Source organism: Dromiciops gliroides, chromosome 2 (genome assembly GCF_019393635.1).
Source record: "Dromiciops gliroides isolate mDroGli1 chromosome 2, mDroGli1.pri, whole genome shotgun sequence".
Taxonomy (NCBI): domain Eukaryota; kingdom Metazoa; phylum Chordata; class Mammalia; order Microbiotheria; family Microbiotheriidae; genus Dromiciops; species Dromiciops gliroides.
The window spans coordinates 196,191,696-196,209,674 of NC_057862.1; the positions used below are offsets into that span (position 1 = coordinate 196,191,696).

General features: G+C 47.5%; 2 protein-coding genes across 2 annotated transcripts in view; one reads left to right on the forward strand and one right to left on the reverse strand.

Moving 5' to 3' along the window:
* DUOX2 (dual oxidase 2) overlaps positions 1 to 11,195 on the reverse strand; it is a 34,523-nt gene extending 23,328 nt beyond the window's left edge. Inside the window, exons 1-11 of the mRNA XM_043990292.1 lie at positions 11,137 to 11,195; positions 6,422 to 6,488; positions 5,893 to 5,982; positions 5,385 to 5,549; positions 4,795 to 4,982; positions 4,335 to 4,536; positions 4,020 to 4,186; positions 2,894 to 2,954; positions 2,666 to 2,762; positions 1,119 to 1,209; positions 514 to 616 (exon numbers count right to left, since the gene is read on the reverse strand). Coding sequence (XP_043846227.1) covers positions 514 to 616; positions 1,119 to 1,209; positions 2,666 to 2,762; positions 2,894 to 2,954; positions 4,020 to 4,186; positions 4,335 to 4,536; positions 4,795 to 4,982; positions 5,385 to 5,549; positions 5,893 to 5,982; positions 6,422 to 6,482 — 1,225 coding nt within the window. The 5' untranslated portion in view covers positions 6,483 to 6,488; positions 11,137 to 11,195. The remainder of the gene's footprint in view (positions 1 to 513; positions 617 to 1,118; positions 1,210 to 2,665; positions 2,763 to 2,893; positions 2,955 to 4,019; positions 4,187 to 4,334; positions 4,537 to 4,794; positions 4,983 to 5,384; positions 5,550 to 5,892; positions 5,983 to 6,421; positions 6,489 to 11,136) is intronic.
* On the forward strand, positions 11,179 to 16,625 carry DUOXA2 (dual oxidase maturation factor 2). Its single transcript, XM_043990294.1, has 7 exons — positions 11,179 to 11,302; positions 11,819 to 12,039; positions 13,804 to 13,861; positions 14,186 to 14,320; positions 14,678 to 14,891; positions 15,739 to 15,953; positions 16,348 to 16,625. The coding sequence occupies exons 2-7, from the start codon at positions 11,893 to 11,895 to the stop codon at positions 16,557 to 16,559; spliced, it is 981 nt and encodes a 326-aa protein (XP_043846229.1). The 5' UTR covers positions 11,179 to 11,302; positions 11,819 to 11,892; the 3' UTR covers positions 16,560 to 16,625.
* The last annotated feature ends 1,354 nt before the right edge of the window (positions 16,626 to 17,979 follow it).

Sequence of the window (17,979 nt, forward strand, 5' to 3'; positions counted from 1 at the left end):
TTATTATATATGTATAGATAATATATATGCTGGTTATTATATATTTACAGATCATATATGTGCAGGTTGTTATAGATGTACAGATAATATACATGCTGGTCATTGTATATGTACAGATAATATATATGTGCTGGTTATTATATATGTGTAGATAATATATGCTGGCAATTCTATATGTATAGATAATACACATGCTGGTTATATATAAAAAACAATATATGTGCTGGTTGTCATATATGTACAGATAATATATATGCTGGCGATTATCATATATGTATAGATAATATATGCTGGCTATTATTACCTCTCCCAGATCTGACTACTGTGAGCACACAGACTTGACCCTGACCTGGCTATCCCCGGGCGTAGGCCAAGAGATTGACTCTTTGCCAGTCAGCCCTGGAGGTTCCTTCATGCCTCATCATATCCTCCCTTCTTTCCAGACCTAAGACCTCTCTAGCCCCTGGATCAGGTCAGTCAAGAGGGATCTCAGACCTCTGATTGTTTTCTTACCTCTCAGGTCCTGCACCACAATTCTGTCTTCTCTCTCTGAGATCTGTGAGGCCATCCCCAAGAGTAGTTCATTTACTGCCTCAGCACTGCGCAGATTTGGGTTCTGAATGGGGACATTCTAGTCAAAGTTTAGCACAAAAGACCTTCTCCTAAGCCATTCTTCCCTGCCCCTGCCCTTATCTTAGGTCCCTCAGGCTTCCTGCTTCTCATCCCCTGAGCAATTAGGTAGGGCAGATTTTGACTACATATAAGGAAAAACATCCTAAGAATTAGAACTTTCCACAAAAGGAATGGGTCACATTGAGAGACAGTGCATTCTTCATCACTGAAGGTCTTTGAAAGCTGGGTGACCACTTATTGGCCACTTCCAGTCAGTTCTAAATTGGACTAAATATCTCCTTCAACTCTCCATTCCTTTCCTGGTCCTTGCCCTCTGAAGCAACTGCTTGTTCCCAAGGTCACTCTTGTCATCTCCACAAGATAGGGATAGTAGAATCAAAAAACTGAAACTAACACTTTGTGCTGGAACTAAGAGACCAAGAGACTCTGAACAACACCCACCTCCTGGGACCTCAGTCTTTCCCTGCCCCTAGTTCCCAGCTGACCTCTCGATTCCAGTAGCTGTTGCAGACTCTAATTGCTGAGGAGATATCCCGGCCCGTGTTGATAATGTTTTGGAAATGACAGCTGGCATTTCTGAAGCAGAAGAAACAGTGGGAATGGTGATAGGAAGTCATGAGGAGAAGGGGGAGGGGACCCAAAGTAGTCTGAGGGAATTGGAAGTCAGAATTAGGTTAGGGTGGAACATTTGTTGGGGTGCTGGGACTGAGAAATTTGCAAAAGGGCCTTGCATATGGAAGGTGGCTGGTTGATATTTGAATGGATGGCAGAGGAATAGAAACCCTTAGGCACCACTCAGGGTATGGACATGCCAGCTGTTGATCCAACCCTTAGCTCTAATTCCTCTGCAAGGAAAGTTGTTCAACAGTCAATCAAACAATTAATCAACTAGCATTTGTTACATACCTACTATATGCTAGGCATGAGCTATAAAAAGACAAAACCAAAATAGTTCCTGTCCTCAAAGACATTACATTCTATTGGGGCAGACAACAGATAGATAGATAGATAGATAGATGGATAGATGGATGATAGATAATGATGATAGATGGATATAGATGTAGATATAGATAGATATTGGACAAAACTTTTCTCTCTCCCTTTTCTATATTGTTATTTACATATTGTTTGTCAGCGTAGGGTGTGTTTCATCAAGGAACATCCAGTTCCTAGAAGAAACAAAGGGGGGAATGTGTTAAGATAATGGATTTAGCATATACTCAGGGACCCATCTGGAGATTTAAACTGATTGAATTGACTGGATTAATGGCTGACTTCTAGTTAACTAGATTCTAAGCACATCTGGCTGGTACTGAAGAGTACTTAAGAAAGCATGGTTCTCAGAAGCTGACGGCTTTGAACTTTGACCACCTTCTGGCCCAGTCAACCAATCGGCTTGAGGAACCTCCCATTTCTGGGAGGGGACAGGAAGGAGGAAGCTGAGCCTGCACTGGGAGCTCGCTCTCTTTGGTTGCGAGACAGTGGCGTGGTGGCAGGGAACTTCACAGGGGAGTTTAGGAAAGAGAGAATTTCAGGCTATAAGAAATCTGTTCTCAATCTTTTTCTTTCTTTTACTACCTTTCAATAAACCCTTAAAAAACCTAAACTCATTTATCAGTGATTTTAGTCAGTTTCCCCAAAAAACTGTGGGGACAGATTAGAACCCACATTTAGAATTTTAAATTACATACATAATATGAAACAAATACAAGGCATTTAGGTGGCAGAGGGCAGTGGTCATGGTGGGGGGTGGGCAGTGATAGGAAATCAAGAAAGGCTTTGTGTAAAAGATGGCATCACAGTTTCATTCTGTAAGATCCCTACTAGGGGTAGTGATTTCCAGATGTGCCTTCTCCCAACCCTACATCCAACTCCAGTCTCCTAACCTCTTGCCTATCTTCCCTTTCTTGTCATCATTCCCTGGAGATAGGTATATGGGAATTGGGGAAGTGGGTAGAGAGATGACCTGAAGTAAGTCCCTCAGAGGAAACTCCATTCTTGTCCTCTATCACAAGCCCATTCCCTCTCTTACCTCATGTAGACACCAGGGGGCACCATGGTGGAGAAGAATTGCTTAGAGGCTGCTAGGAACTCAGGTGAGATGCTGGGATCTAGGAATGACTTGTACCCTGGATAGAGTAAGGTCATGAGTTTTCATTTCTCCCCAGCCCTTTATTCCATAAGATCCTGCCTATACCCTCAGCCCATGCCAAGCCCTGACCCCCTATACTGGTGAACCCTCTCCCTCTTCCCCTCTTACTTTCATATGGTGGGGGATGTTTCTCCAGGAAGCTGGGCAGCCATTCATACAGGGCAATGTTCTGTATGAGGAGGAGATGAGAGAGAAATTAGAGGTGGATGGGAACTGCAGAGAAAGAGGAATGAGAAGGGAGGACCAGGAGGAGGTAAGAATGGAGAGGTGGGAATCAGTCAGGTAACAGAGATAGGAGAAGGGACAGAGATATTTGGTAGATATTGTACATGGGATTATATAATCAAAAATTTAGAGCTAGAAAGACAATCCCCCCATTTTGCAGATGAAAAAATGGAGGCCCCTGAAGTGAACTACCCAATGTCCCATAGGCAGTAAATGGTCTTATGACTCTCAGTTCAACCTTCTTTCCTACTCACCAGAAGTCTCTCAAATTCTTTAGAGACCCTGTTCTACAGGGTAAGGGTCTCAAGGTTACTGGGAAGGGATTATCTATGCCCTCTGCCCTTGGATTGGATATGTTCTTTTTCTAAGATGGAGAGGGAGGTGGCCCTGTAAATATAATAATATTCTGCATTTGTCTGAGACTTTTACCCTTTACATCTCAATGCAGTAATGCCTTGGGAAAAGATGTCCTCAAACTGAGGACGTTTCTGTTCCTTGGACTGTCTCTGCTTTGGGTGTGACCCAGGATAAGGAAATTGAGCAGCTTATCTTACTGGAAAGAAGATTGGCCTTAGAGGCAGGAAACTGAACCCTAAGAAGAAACCTGGGCTCAAATTCCTGCTCCAACAATTAACAAGGTCAGGAAGAAACTTTCCTTAAAACCTCAAGGCAAATCTAGGCACGTGTTCCTTACAAGCATGTCCTCCATGCATGCTCTGTGGTCATATATTCTTTACATGTGAATTCTGCCCCAGTGGTGGTTTTGGTAACCTATAGGTGGAAGAAACCCATCTGTGCATGTGGACATTTTTTCTTGTCATTTTATCTGCTGTCCTGTTTGATTAAATGTTTTTTTTTTGTTGTTGTTGCTTTTTGCTTTGAATTAAAAAAGAAAAAAACTATAAGGCACCATATAAATATGAGTTCTAGTTATGACCTAGCTATCTGCCCTGAGTGTGGAGAGAAGGATTATTATTCCTTCTGAGAGGCTGAAAGGCAGGGGGCTGACCTGGTAGGTGGCGATGACCCTCTTGCGGGCATGCTGAAACAGCTCCTCATCTTCCCAGGTCGGGTGCTTCTGAGCCAGCCTCTGAGCCCACAGGTTGTGGTATCGGAACCAGAGGATACCCAGTGCCTGCAGAAATGGGTTTTGGTTCCCCTTCTCGGCCCCGAAGGCTACAACCAACATGACATGAGGAAAGTGAACTCTATCGTCTTTGTGGCTCCCAATCTCCAAACTGACCTGCATCCTCCCCTCACCTCCTCTCTCCTCCCCATTTATAGCACTCCCAGGCTCATAGCTCTCCAAACTCCCCTGACTCACCATACAGCCCTTGGGGCCCCTGCTGCCCAGTGGAAGGGTCTGGCGCTGTCCACATAAGTAAGGTCCCCTGAGTACCTCTAGGAAAAGCAGGGTCTGGTCCTGATGCCAGCTCCCCACCAGAGAAGCTCCTCAAGGCATCACTCCAGGAGTGAGAGGAGCCATAGATGGCACTGCCATCCAGCCAGCTGGTGACCTGATTGACCTGGGGACAGACAGCAGAAGCAATTTGAGGGGCTATAAAGTAATGATGAAAGGCCAGGAGATCAAGTATCCACCCTGGAGTTCCAAGGACAACATTTCTAATTACTCCTGCACCCCCCCCCCCCAGCACCCACACCACCCCCCAGACCTCCCCTAAAAGCCTTCCTTATTTTTTATCACCATCGTGAACCTGAAAGAAATTAGGAGGCTGACTGAGTACCCCCCCACACTTTGTGGCTGATTCTTCTCCCAGAATCACCTGGTCTCGGGGGTTGTTAGGGCTCTTCCCTGTCTGTGGGTCCCACTGACTTCTCTGGAAGGGTAGCACCACATCCCCAGTGTAGTTCGGGTCAAACACTTTGTCTCCTTTGGGGATCTGGATGTCCATAAACTCTGCAGGACAGCCTGGCCGTTCCACATTCACCACCTCAGAGAGGACATGGTAGCCTGCAGGCAGGAAGAGCCAGGGGTCAGATAGCAAAAGACCGAGCATCTTTTCCTCTCCAAACCTGATCACAGTATCAGAGAGAAGCCCTCTTTTTTTCCCAGCTAAATCTCTAAGGAAGGGACTGGAGAATCTATGCCCAAGAGTTAAGAGGGTCAAGGTACAGCTTGTATCTGGGGTAGACAGAGAAAAGGGGGAGTGGAACAAGGAGAGGGGGGATAAGGTGTTGGGAATCTGCAAGCTTGTTCTTTCTGCACTAGGTCTCTTTGAAGAGAGGGCAAGACCAGGGTTGAGACGAAGCTCAAACCTGACAGTGGGGCTTGTATTAGGAAAGTAACATTCTCACAATCCTCCCTATTCCTCTGCCCAGGAAAGTGCCTCTGGATCAGGGATATTCCCCTCACCAAAGAAGACCCCCAGCACAGTGCGATTTTGTAAGGAGGGCTTCCCAGAGGCGCCCTTCATAGCAGCGTTGCTGATGCTTCGGGGATTCGGCAGGTACGGCTCCCCCAACGGCTGGTAAACGCCATCTGAATATGTAGCAGGGACCAAACGCTGGAGCCTGGAACCTGAGACCAGGAAGAGATGGATGTCACGCTCCCAGCCAGGAACCCCTTGGCTTAAGCCCAGCCAAGCTCTTCCCTTCCCTCCAAAGTGAGGTCCTTATTAGTTCACTATCAAGAGGTCCCTCGGCCCCACCCCCACACCTGCTGGGAGGCCAAGGTCTGGTCCTCCTAGTTCCACCCAACTGCAGAGTAGAGAGAAGTTCCAGAGGGAAAAGTAACTTGGTTCCACCTGCTGGCCATGCTCACCTCTGCAGCCTCCGGAACATCCCAGGGAAGTGTATTTGCATGTCCCAAGAATTTCCCTTCACCACACCCCACCGCTAGCTAGCCCAAGTCTTTGAGGTACCTGCGGAGCCCCGCTCATGGTGTCTCAGGTTGTTGAACCAGCCATCATAGCGCTGGACCTCCCAGGGTACGGTGAGAGGCTCCTGGGCTCCTGGAGACAGAGAATTTTCTGTTCTCTCCCCCTTCAGTAGACATCCTTGGATCCCCATTAGGAACTTCTCCTCTTCCCTTAGGAATCAAGTAACTGTTCCCGGCCCTCTCCTGTTCCTCATTCCTAAAGTCTGCCTGAGGACATGTAGTTCCCCCCTCCCCAAGAATAATGACTGCAGTCACCCCTAAGGTCTAGAACATCCCGACCTGCCCAAACCAGCTGGACCTGAGTGGTGGCTGGTCAGAGAGAAAGAAAGGTTCAACGAGTTGGGAGCTGATCCAATCTGGTAGAGTCCTCCAGCCTCACAAAGGAAAGGTTTTGACTTTTTCCCACTCACCCCAACTCCTGCTTTTCCCATCTTCCACTCCAGAAGGAGAAACTAATGAAAAAAGCCTCTGACCATTTGACTTTCTTCTTCCCAGGGCACCTCATTACTTACCCACTGGATCCCAGGGTCCAATCAGAACCATCTGCATTGCCAGTAACCATGGACTGAACATGATGATCTAGAGGGTAAGGGGTGATGTGAGGAGGATGAAACTTGCTTGGGATAGCCAGCCCCATACTCCTATAGCCAGCACAAGCACAGAGACTTCTAACTCTCCCCTCTTCTACACTACCCTGATGATCAAGACTTGTCTGCCCCCATTATAAAAAGTGAAACTGGAATAGAATCAAGGTAGGTAGACCTCCCCCAAGTAGATATACCAATCTCCTCTGGAACTGTGCCAGAAGTTTCTATCAGGGACATTTATCTACTGTTCCACCCCCTTCCTTCCCTCCACCCCAACTAGGGCAGTATAGTTCAATGGAAAGACCAGAGGATTAGAAATTAGGGGGGCAGCTAGGTGACACAGTAGATAAAGCACCAGCCCTGGATTCAGGAGGACCTGAGTTCAAATGTGACTGCAGACACTTGACACATAGTAGCTGTGTGACTCTGGACAAGTCACTTAACCCTCATTGTGCCCCCCCACACACACAAATTAGGAGACCTAGATTCTTCCTGCCCTTAGTTCTACCATTTACTTAACCTCTCTGAACCTCAGTTTCCTCATCTGTAAAAATGAGGGGTTTGAACTAGATCTCTGTTGTATTTTCTATCCCTAAAAATGTCTATGATTCTGTTGTGGGAATGTAGTGGGACCCCAAGAAACCTAAAGATCCCAACCCCTAAGGTCAAAGGAAAAGCAGCTCTCTCTTCCCACTCTCTCTCAGGTATGAGGTGCGGCAGAACTTGAGACCAAAATGTTGCTTAGCAATACTAAGGTCTTCAAAAGATATGCAGAATCAGGGTGGATGGATCCTGCATATCCTACTCACACCCTGGTTATCAAAAGATTGAGTCCACTTAGTTATATGGCTCCAAGTTTTGCATTTCCCCTTGCTTTGTAATGCCTTTGCCTTTCTTTGTTTTGTAAAGATAGCCCCCAGTTGTTTGGGTAAGTGAACTCCCCCCCCCCCCCCCGTTAGACAGGTAAAAAGGGGGCTGCTCATTTGGCTCTGGGATTCTTTTTTTCTGTGCTTCTTTCCTCTGTTGGTAGCCTCAGTCATGTTGGGTAGGCCCCCAAGGTCTGAGGCCCGAATAGCAAAGCTACTTCTGGATTCTTGTTTCTCTACAATCCAGAGACGTCCTGACAGAGACACGATCCTAGGGTTTTTGTTGTCACCCATTTGAACATGAGTGTGGTCGTCTTTCTCGGTGCTGTCTAGTGCAACCCACCATGAAAGGACAAGGAGAGAACATTCCATGTGACCCCTCCATCCCCACCCCTTGGGTGTATCCTTCAAAAATTGGGAAAAAATTTGACTGAGGTGAAGGAAAATGAATGATTTTCCTGTGCTGTGGCCAGGCTCTGAAGGTGGGAAAAGGACAGTCTCCGACTTATGATAACTACAAAATTGACTGAAAACTGATTCCCAACCCAGTCCCCCATACCCAGGTAGGTTGAATTGCCTGGGGCCAACCAATCTTTGTCATGTCCAGACTCTGGATGGACCTCCACCAACTCCCCCGACTTTATGTTATTATGTAGAGTCCACCTACATTAAGTAGTTTCTATTTAGATTTAGTAGCTTCTATACTTAACTGAGGGGCAGTTCTATTGTTTCTTTTGTTAAAGGTTCATTTACAGTAAGTAGTTGTACATGACTCTGGAGTAATCTTTTTGGTTCCCTTCTATTCTGTTACCCCATAAAAACCCTGTCCTCAGTTCCCATCTTTAGGTATTCCTAGCTTCGGAGCTTAACAAAACCACAAGCTGTAGTTCCTCGGCCCCGATTAAAGACCTTATTTTTCCTATATTGTTTCCTTAATTTCCAGGTTAACACTTAGGATATCTTTACATTGTGAACTACTAAGAATTTGAATTTGAGACATTGGAATGTAAATTCTCTGGTAGGCATTCATAGCCTTAGATAAACATTGTAAAAGCTGGTTTAAAGGAAATACTGCCACTTTAAAAATCTTTTGTAGTGGAATAGTTTAAAATCAGGAATTATTTTGTAATATGTAAAAGTTGAAAAGAAAAAGATTTTTTTTAAAGTATCTAACCATTGAACCACACTGCCCTAAGACCAGCCCTGGAAAAAGGGCCACACCCTGTCAGCTCTGCTGGCCACAAAAGCCATGACAAAAGTCACTGGGGGGGAAAAAGGAGGCTAACTCATTCATTATCTGATAAGTTTCTTTTATTGCTGTTTTTGGGGTAGTTGTATCAGGAGCTCTGTGCCTCTGATAAGTTTCTAAGGTATGGACTGATATCTCAGCTCTTTAGAAAAAAAGAGTAAAGAAATTTTAAACATAGCTGGGAAGCTCACCACATTATCTTTTTTTTGTTTGTTTATTTGTTTGTTTTTGCGGGGCAATGGGGGTTAAGTGACTTGCCCAGGGTCACACAGCTAGTAAGTGTGAAGTGTCTGAGGCTGGATTTGAACTCAGGTCCTCCTGAATCCAGGGCCAGTGCTCTATCCACTGCGCCATCTAGCTGCTCCCCGCCACATTATCAAACATACTATGTGAATTTATGGATAATAGTCTTTCTCTTTTAAAGTGCTAGAAGTAAAAAACAACAACAACAAAAAAAGGTGCTAAAAGTATTAGGCCTCCAGATCTTCATGGTTGTTTTCACTACTTTGCTCCTTTCATACCCAATATAATTTTGATCATTGCATGCATCTTGCTGTGTGTACCTTGTATTTGTAATACTGTCACTTCTCTAAGTCACTTCTAGGATTAAAGTTTTCAGTGAAGCCACAGAGATGCCCCTGTGACCCTTGGACGGTGCCCATAAGACCTTTCATTCCCTCTCTCCTTAATTTTAATCGACAGGGACAAATCTCCTTGCCCCATTTTTCAGCCTTGAAAAAGCTCCAGAAGATGGACTGCCGCTTCTTTCTTCCCAGAAATAAGGAGACAGGGGGAGGAATGTTGTAGGAATGCAATGGGACCCCAAGAAACCTAAAGATCCTAACCCCAAGGCCAAGGGAAAAGCAGCTCTCCCACCTCAGGTATGAGTTGTGACGGACTCGACAGTGGCATATTAATATATGTATGTATTGGGGCAGCTAGATGGCGCAGTGGATAGAGCACTGGCCCTGAATTCAGGAGGACCTGAGTTCAAATCCGGCCTCAGACACTTGACACTAGCTGTGTGACCCTGGGCAAGTCATTTAACCCCAATTGCCTTACTAAAAACAAAAACCAAAACAAAACAAAACAAAAATATATATGTTTGTATTATTAATAGTATATATTAGTAGTTTGTATTATTAGTAGTATGATTAACAATACTAAGTTTTTCAAGGGATATTCAGAATATGGATGGATGCTGCGAATCTTACCCGTACCCCAGTTATCAAAGATGGAGCCTATTTAGTTAAAGGGCTCCAGTTTTTGCATTTCCCCTTGCTTTTTTTTTTTTTTTGCGGGGCAATTGGGGTTAAGTGACTTGCCTAGGGTCACACAGCTAGTAAGTGTCAAGTGTCTGAGGCCGGATTTGAACTCAGGTCCTCCTGAATTCAGGGCCAGTGCTTTATCCACTGCGCCACCTACCTGCACCCAATATCTTTATTTTACAAGATTCGTGATGATCCTCCAATTCTATGGGTGAGCTGGCCCCCTGAACCAGGTCGCAAGCCCAACCCCCCCAAACAATTCTTCATACTCTCCCCCCCCACACACGCACACCCTACATACACCTATTAAAAACCTTAGGCATTTCACATTCTATTTGCTCCCTGAGTCTCACTATCTCTTTGATCTTCCTCAACTCCATATCACTCAGGAGTTGGGAAGACGGGAATAAAAATGGAGGTGGGGGAGAATGGACCAGAATTAATCAGTGGACCAGGAGTAGGAATATGTAGAATGAGATATTGGAGGCCAGTTTGTCAGTCAGTCCTAGATCCACTGGGGGAAGAGGTTGGGAGATTCCAAAATACAAACTGAAAGGGGGGGGGCGCAGCTAGATGGCGCAGTGGATAGAGCACCGGCCCTGGATTCAGGAGGACCTGAGTTCAAATCCGACCTCAGACACTTAACACTTACTAGCTGTGTGACCCTGGGCAAGTCACTTAACCCCAATTGCCCCTCAAAACCAAAACCAAAACCAAAAAAAACAAACAAACTGAAAGAGGGTAGAGGTGTGTGTATGGGGAGGATAGGAAGTCCTCAAATATTGGTTTCTTAGAAGGTTCTGTTCTGGGAAGAGAAGAGAGGATTTCTCCTTCGACCCTCACATAGCATATAAAACCCGATTCATGCTTCTTTCTCAGTGAAAGCAAAGTGGTGGGGACAGCACTGAGGTGAAACCAGCCGACCTAGGTTTGAACTAGGGCTCCGGGGCTTATTAGCTGTGTGACTCCGGGCAAATTACTTATTCGGGCTTCAGTTTCCTCCTCTGTAAAATGATGGGGGTTGGACAAGGCGAATTCCCTTCTCTTCTGAGTGGCAGATTTCGTCTCACTTGCAGTTTGACTCTGTATCTGTCTCTTTTTCCTTCCCGGGCTTTACTTATTCTCCACCCTTCCCCGCCCCCGGCTTTCCTTACCCCTGCCCGGGCTTTCCTTACCCCCCCCCCCGACTTTCCTTACACCTCCCCCCACCCCGGGCTTTCCTTACTCCCCCCAGTCTCCAGAGGCTTGCGTACTCACCTCTGGCCCTCCCCGTTTTCATGCAGGCCCAGCTTCTTTCATCAAACGTCCGCTCAGACCGGAGCCTGGACCTGAATGTGAACTACTGGGCTGTGTGTGGGCTTGGCTACAGCTCCGAGTCCACCTGCGGAAAGCTTTCCTCTGACTTGCATAGTCACACCCGGAGGTTTGACCAGTTAACCTAGCACCCCGCCCTTCATTTGCATAACCCCCTTTCCCCACCTCCTGTGCTGGACCCCAGGGGGAAAAATCGCGACTCACTTGATCCTCCCTGCTATAAAAGGGTCTGTTGCGCGGAACGAAGCTATAAAAAAGATAGACGGAGCAGACAAGATCAAGATAGAGAGTTAGAAAGCTTGACAGCACCGGTGAGAAAGAGACCAGCACTCTAGCCTCAAATGCCCCAGCACAGAAAGCATTTGAGGGAGCTCGGTGTGGGGCAGGGAACTGGAGGAGGGCATGGGGGTGCAGTGCCATGGGGGCTGCTCTCACCTCTCTCTGAGATAGGTGGACCCTGGGTCTGACTGACCAGTTTGCTGTGTTCGGGTTCTCTCCCACCCGACTCTGCTCCCTTGTACGTGACCAGAGGGTGGGGTGCGGTGGGAATGTGCAGGGGGAAGATGTAGGAAAGAAGGTGGGGATGGGTGCAGGTATTAAAAATGTCCTTTTCTCCTGATCTCAGGTTGCTGGCTGCCGAACAGGTGGATTTCTGTCACTCGGACCTCTTGATCTTTCTCTCGTCCAGTAACAGTCAACATGACGTTGTTCAATGGCATAATGCCTTTCTACCCCCAACCACGTTATGACTCCGTCATCAGCGTCCCCCTGTTAGTGATCATCGTAGTGTTTCTGAGTTTGGCAGCCAGTTTCCTACTCATTCTTCCCGGAATCCGCGGTCACTCGGTGAGGCTGGAATCCAGCACCAGATTAGGGTGAATGGAGAGAGTGGTGACCCATCTCCATTCCCTCTCCGTTCAGCTCTTAAATGACGCTGGAGTCCCCAGTAATAGTGGGAATGGGTGAAGCTTGACTTCTTCTGGTCTGGGGGCGGGGGAGTGGTGAATGTCACCCGTGGGGAAACTGAAACAGCGAGCAGAGCAGAATGGCTGAGATTGTAGTTGAGTCAATATCATGGGGCATCCTTTCTCCAAGCATTAAACTTATTGGGAAAACCCACATTTGTGGCTGAGAGACATTCATAGTTTAGCGATTCCAGAGCCAGAATGCTCTTAGCCAATTGCAACTACTAGGGGCTTGAACTCTCACCCTCTCAACCTACGGACTCATTTCTCTCTCCTCTTCCCCTTCAAATGCTCGAATCCCTTTCCCCCTAGTACGCCATCCGGAATCTACTCTTCTCTGGATGATGGGTTTGTGGAGCACTAAATTCGAGAGAGCTGGAGTACTTCAGGATTAGTACACATGACTGTGTGTGTAGTGGACAGTTTCTTTTATTAGTATTTCTGGGTGCTCATATATAGGTATTATGTCTGTCTACCTTGGCGCATACTCTTGTGATGTGTGGATGAGTCCTTCATTCTAAAGGCTCATAGATTCAACTACCGGATTTGGAATTGTGGGGATCCAAGTTCTCTTTACTTTCTACCATCCCACAGAATTTAAATTATGCATTTGCTTTTCAAATATGTGTTGAAGCAAGCTCATCTTGACAAGGCATTCTGTGTGGATTCCTGTGAGAATCCACTGTGGTAGTCAGTCAGCAAGAATTTATTAAGCACCTTCTATGTGCCAAGAACTGTGCCAAGTGTTGGAGATATGAAGAAAGAAAAAAGAGAGTCCCCGCTCTCAAGGAGTTCACAGTCAAATGGGAGAGACAGCATACAAACAACTGTACAAAGAAGCTATATTTGGGAAAAATTGAAGATCATCTCAGATAGAAGTCACTAAGATTAAGCCTGGGAAAGGCTCATGTAGAAGCATGGACTTTAGCTGAAACTTGCAGAAATCCAGGGAAACCTGGAGGTAGAGGTGAGGAGTCATGCAGGACAGCTGGTGAAAAAGCTAGAATTGGAAGGCTATGTGTGAAGAACATCCTGAGGAGGTCAGTGTTACTGGATCAGTCCCTATGGGCTTGTTACCCCTCACTCTTCTTGGGAACTAAGTCATTGAGCCTCCCTCTCCCTGGGCAGTTCCACCCTTCTCTAATACTGCTCCAGAAATCAATGAGTCCCATGCACCAGTGACCACAAGAGCAAGGGGGCAGAGTCAGGGAAGGTCAGACTGTGGATTGGAATGGGGAATGCAAAGAGATGGAGAGTGAAGGAGAGACATTCTTTTAATTGTGACTCCCAAGGGAGTGGGGTATGAGAAGTGCCCAAAGCATACGACTAGAATTCTGAGTTCTAGAACCTGAGGAATGCCTTATTGGGTCAGGCCCCTAGCAGGTGCAGTTTAGTATTCTGTCTCTGACTGGATCACCAAATGCAAGGCAAGGTCAAAATTGTTTTCTCTGAAGTCAGCTTCCAAGAGTTTGGAGTTTAGTTCCAGACGGTGTAGGCAATCAGGAGGGGTTTATTAAGGAGCTGGTTATATGCTCTTTGCTGTGAATCAGAGCAAAAAATTGGGGGGTGGGGTGGGGGAAGGAGGATCTTAAGGGTTGGGGGATTGAAAATCATCTCATCATTAGTCATCCTTTCTGTCTTGCAGCGCTGGTTCTGGTGTGTTAGAATTCTCCTCAGCCTGTTCATTGGAACAGAGATTGTAGGTGAGTGCCTCCTGGAAGGGGTTTGGGGGGGGGGAGTTGGAAGTGGATAATCTAGAAAAGTAGAAAGAGGCCAGCTAGGAGAGCTGGAGAAGTGGCGCCCCTCCACCACTCTCTCTGAGTCCCTTTTGCTTATTTCTAGTCTCTCCCAGATTAGTGGGTTTTCCCTTTTCTTTCCCATCTTGTGTCCTTCATCGTGCTTTTGTCTATGCCTCCTGACCCCACTGTGTTACACTTCAACTCGTTCCTCCGCTGTTATCCTCCTCCCTCGAACCACCGCATCCTCCTTTGTGGCAAAAACCAACCAACCATCTTGTTCCCTCTCAGCGGCGAACTTCAGCGGGGAATGGTACGTGGGCCAAGTAAAAGCCAACACCTCCTACAAGGCTTTCACTTCTGCCCAAGTCACTGCAAATATCGGACTGCAGGTTGGTCTAGGAGGCGTCAATATCACTCTCACAGGTGAGAAAGACTAAAGGAGACAGTGCTTCTCCTCGGTCCCGTCCGCATTCAGGAGGTGATTCTGTCTCTTATTCTAGCACAGAGCCTGAGATATGGAGGGTTGGGGGGCAGTGGGAAGATTTGTTTGTACCTGTGTCTGAGACATTTTGGCAAACTAGGGCTACAGAGTTAGGACTTAAGGTCCTCAAGAAACTCCCCTCTTTCTCATCGCTCCCCTTCTGCCGCTGTGTACCCCACCCCTTTCCATTTTGATGTACTCAGAAACTGATCCCTTTGCACAGGCGCAGACCCCACGATCACACATAGAGACAGACTTAGCCAGATCCTTGCTGATCCCACCTCTGCCCCCTCTTCCAGGGACGCCAGTGTACCAGCTGAACGAGACTATCGACTATAATGAGAAGTTCAGCTGGCGTTTTGGAGACAAATATGCCGAGGAATACGAGAAGGCACTACAGAAGGGGCTACCTAACCCCGTGCTCTACCTAGCGGAGAAATTCACCCCGGGCAGTCCCTGTGGCCTGTACCGTCAGTACCGGCTGGCGGGACACTATGCTTCGGCTACACTCTGGTGAGCGCACGAGTGGACCTGGAGGAGTCCACTGCGGGGAGGCGGGGTCTCATACCAGGCTCAACTGGCTTGACCAGCTCTGCAGCCCGGGGAAGCCAATAAGCGAAAGGTGAGAACTGTCATCCGCAAGGTCAGCAGGTCCTGATTGCACTATTTTTTGCTGGGGCTGACATCAACCACCCGTAGGGCTGTAGTCCTTACCTAAAATGGGAGCCTCATTCCATCAATTCATATCCTGGGGGCCTCCCACCTCCCACTCTCTGTCCTAGCTCCCGCTGCGTCAAGCCTATTGGCTAAAGGATTACTGAAGCGCTTCGCAGTCCAGCATGTAATTAGGACTTCCGACTGCCCGCCCGAGGGGTAGGAGGCAATACGAGAAGGGTCAATCTAGGGAGCTCTTTCTAGGATCTCCCTCCTCCTCCCCTTTTATCTCGGAATCTACTTGGTGCTCCCCTGGGGGAGAGGGGATTCAGGGACCCCTGAAGGTTGAGGTGGGACGACTTCTCCCCCTGGAGGCGGGATGAATTCTCCGGTATCCAGTATTTAGGATATAGGTTTAGAGCTGGCACGAACCTTAAAAGTAATCGAAGCCAATTCCCTCATTTCATTTTACAGATAAAAGAAACTTGAAACTCAGAGAGGTGATATCTAGTAACTGGCAGAGGCAGGATTTGAACCCAGGCTTTCCTGACTGACTCCAAGACCAGCAGCCTATCCGCCAGGCCAGGCTGGGAAGTCCGTCCCTTTCTTTAGCTCCCGGGATTTCCCGACCCCTTCCTCCCACACTCCCAACTGAGTGTTCCCCATTTCGGGGCTGCCCTCACTTTTCTCCCCCATTCTTCTGCAGGGTGGCATTTTGTTTTTGGCTGCTTTCCAATGCGTTGCTTTCCATGCCCGCCCCACTTTACGGAGGACTCTCGCTGCTGCTCACCGGCGCCTTTGTATTCTTTGCGATCTTTTCCTTCGCTTCCATCTCCAGTGTGCCCCTGTGCCCGATCCGCTTAGGCTCGGAGCTCCTCACCGCCCACTATGGAACTGCTTTCTGGATCACGGTGGCCACAGGTGAGAGAGAAAGGTGTAAGACTAGGGAACCCGGTAGGACCTGGGACAGAAAAATGGACTTCTGAGAGTAATACAGACAGAGATTGAGAGAGAGGTTGGAGGGATACGTGGCCGTAGCAAAAGGAAAAGGCATGGGTTGGGGCGGGAGCTCAGGAATAAGGCTGAATTTGGCCAGTGCAGGAATTTGCTTTGCTTGACTGTTCTTATTTGTTACAAGAGTTTGTTGTCGCTATTTTAATAGGGGAAGGGGAGGCGAGGAGATATAAAATAGATACTTCTTAATTGAAAATAAATTAAAAGTTTAAAACAAAAAAGGAATAAGGGTGAAGGTCGGGTCAGCCAGGATCTAGACGTGGGTCGGTAACACCCTCTTCCCTTCCTCAACCTGCTGCAGGTATCTTATGCCTGCTCCTAGGAGGAATGGTGGTGTGTCTACACTACACACATCCCAGCGCCCTGCGTACTTTCCTGGACCTGAGTGATGACCATGTACGCACTTCGGGCCAAGTGAAGTGCGCAATGCCTCAGATGTACAGCAATTCCATTCACCTGCACCAGAAATTCAAACCGGCGACTCCAGACATACAACTCGCTGTTCGACTGTAGGGAGCCTTCACACCCCAGACTTTTTGTTCCCAAATAGGGAGAGTGCGAGGGAGCTATTTGGGATAAAAATGGACACATGGACTTCACCCCTCCATCCTCCGCTGGCCGGAGAGAGCGAGTGGTCATTGCTGCTGACTTCTCTACGAGCAGGGGCTGTTAGGCGGCGATTGTAAATAAAGACTATTTTTTTTATTGAAAAAGAAAACCTATTGATTTCCGCAAGCCTGGGTGGGTTCTGGGAGTGCAGCGTGCCTTTGCCGTCTAGAATCCTCCATCCCATTGTGTATTGCTTCTTATGTTGGAGAGAATTCGTTCGTATTCCCTGACCTCCCGAAGGGGACCTTCTTTCTGAACCATCCCAGCCCCTCTGTGATACCTGCCCGAGATCCAGGCAGGGTCGTTCAATATAGTCGGCTTTGCAAAGACGCTGCCCGGGTACGGCCTCTGCGGCGTTCGTGCTGCCCCCTAGTGGGGGTACGGAGAGGCGGAGCCAAAAACAGACTGGCTAGGCTTTGGTCCATCCGATGCTTAAAACCCTGCTTAGACCCGGACACTTTGTGCCTTGCGGGCTAATCCTCGGTGGCCTCCTCTTCCCATTCTGGGGTTTTTCTGCACCATATGCGGCTACCTTCTCCCTTGCAGTAGAGGTGAAACGAGGAAGGAGCTCCAAAATAGCCCGGGAAGAGGGGCTCTCAGGGAAATCACGATTGATTCTATCCCAAGCCCACTTCCCGTCCCCCAACAAATTCGACTCCGTGGACCACGATGAAACTGTACAAGTTGGATCCTCCAGTTTATTTGGGGATCCTAGCCATGAAATCCCTTCACCCTACACTACCTTAGTTCCTGAACTGGAGGGTGGAGAGCATTTCTTACTAGATCTGTGCGCTCAGGTCAATTCACTGAATAGTCATTGAATCTTGGAGCCGGCCCTCTAAACACAGGTCTCTTGTCTCCTTAGCTCAATATTCTTTACACTAAAACCTTGCTGGTTCTCAAGTGTATGTAGTGGTGGAACTAGGGGGTAGTAAAAAGCATAATGGGAGGGCACAGTGGATAAAGCATCGGCCTTGGATTCAGGAGGACCTGAGTTCAAATCTGGCTTCAGACACTTGGCACTTACTAGCTGTGTGACCCTGGGCAAGTCACTTAACCCTCATTTCCCCACCCCACGCCCCCCAAAAAAGCATAATGGGGAAACACGTAAATGTGGCAATTGGAGTCAATAGTGTTCACTTAGTAAAGTATAGCCAGACAAATTATGCTGTGTAAATACAACCCCCCCCCCAATATGTGTAGCCATAGAAAAGCAAATTAAAATGAAGTCCAGGGCATCTTCAATTTTTGTTTTTGTTTTTCTGGGCAATGAGGGTTAAGTGACTTGCCCAGGGTCACACAGCTAGTAAGTGTCAAGTGTCTG

What these genes read in the sequence shown, in the direction of transcription:
- DUOXA2 (XM_043990294.1), top strand. Translation starts at nt 11,893, where the DNA reads ATGACGTTGTTCAATGGCATAATGCCTTTCTACCCCCAACCACGTTAT. An exon ending in CATTGGAACAGAGATTGTAG is followed by an intron (nt 13,862 to 14,185) that starts GTGAGTGCCTCC and finishes GTTCCCTCTCAG; the next exon opens with CGGCGAACTTCAGCGGGGAA. An exon ending in CTGGATCACGGTGGCCACAG is followed by an intron (nt 15,954 to 16,347) that starts GTGAGAGAGAAA and finishes AACCTGCTGCAG; the next exon opens with GTATCTTATGCCTGCTCCTA.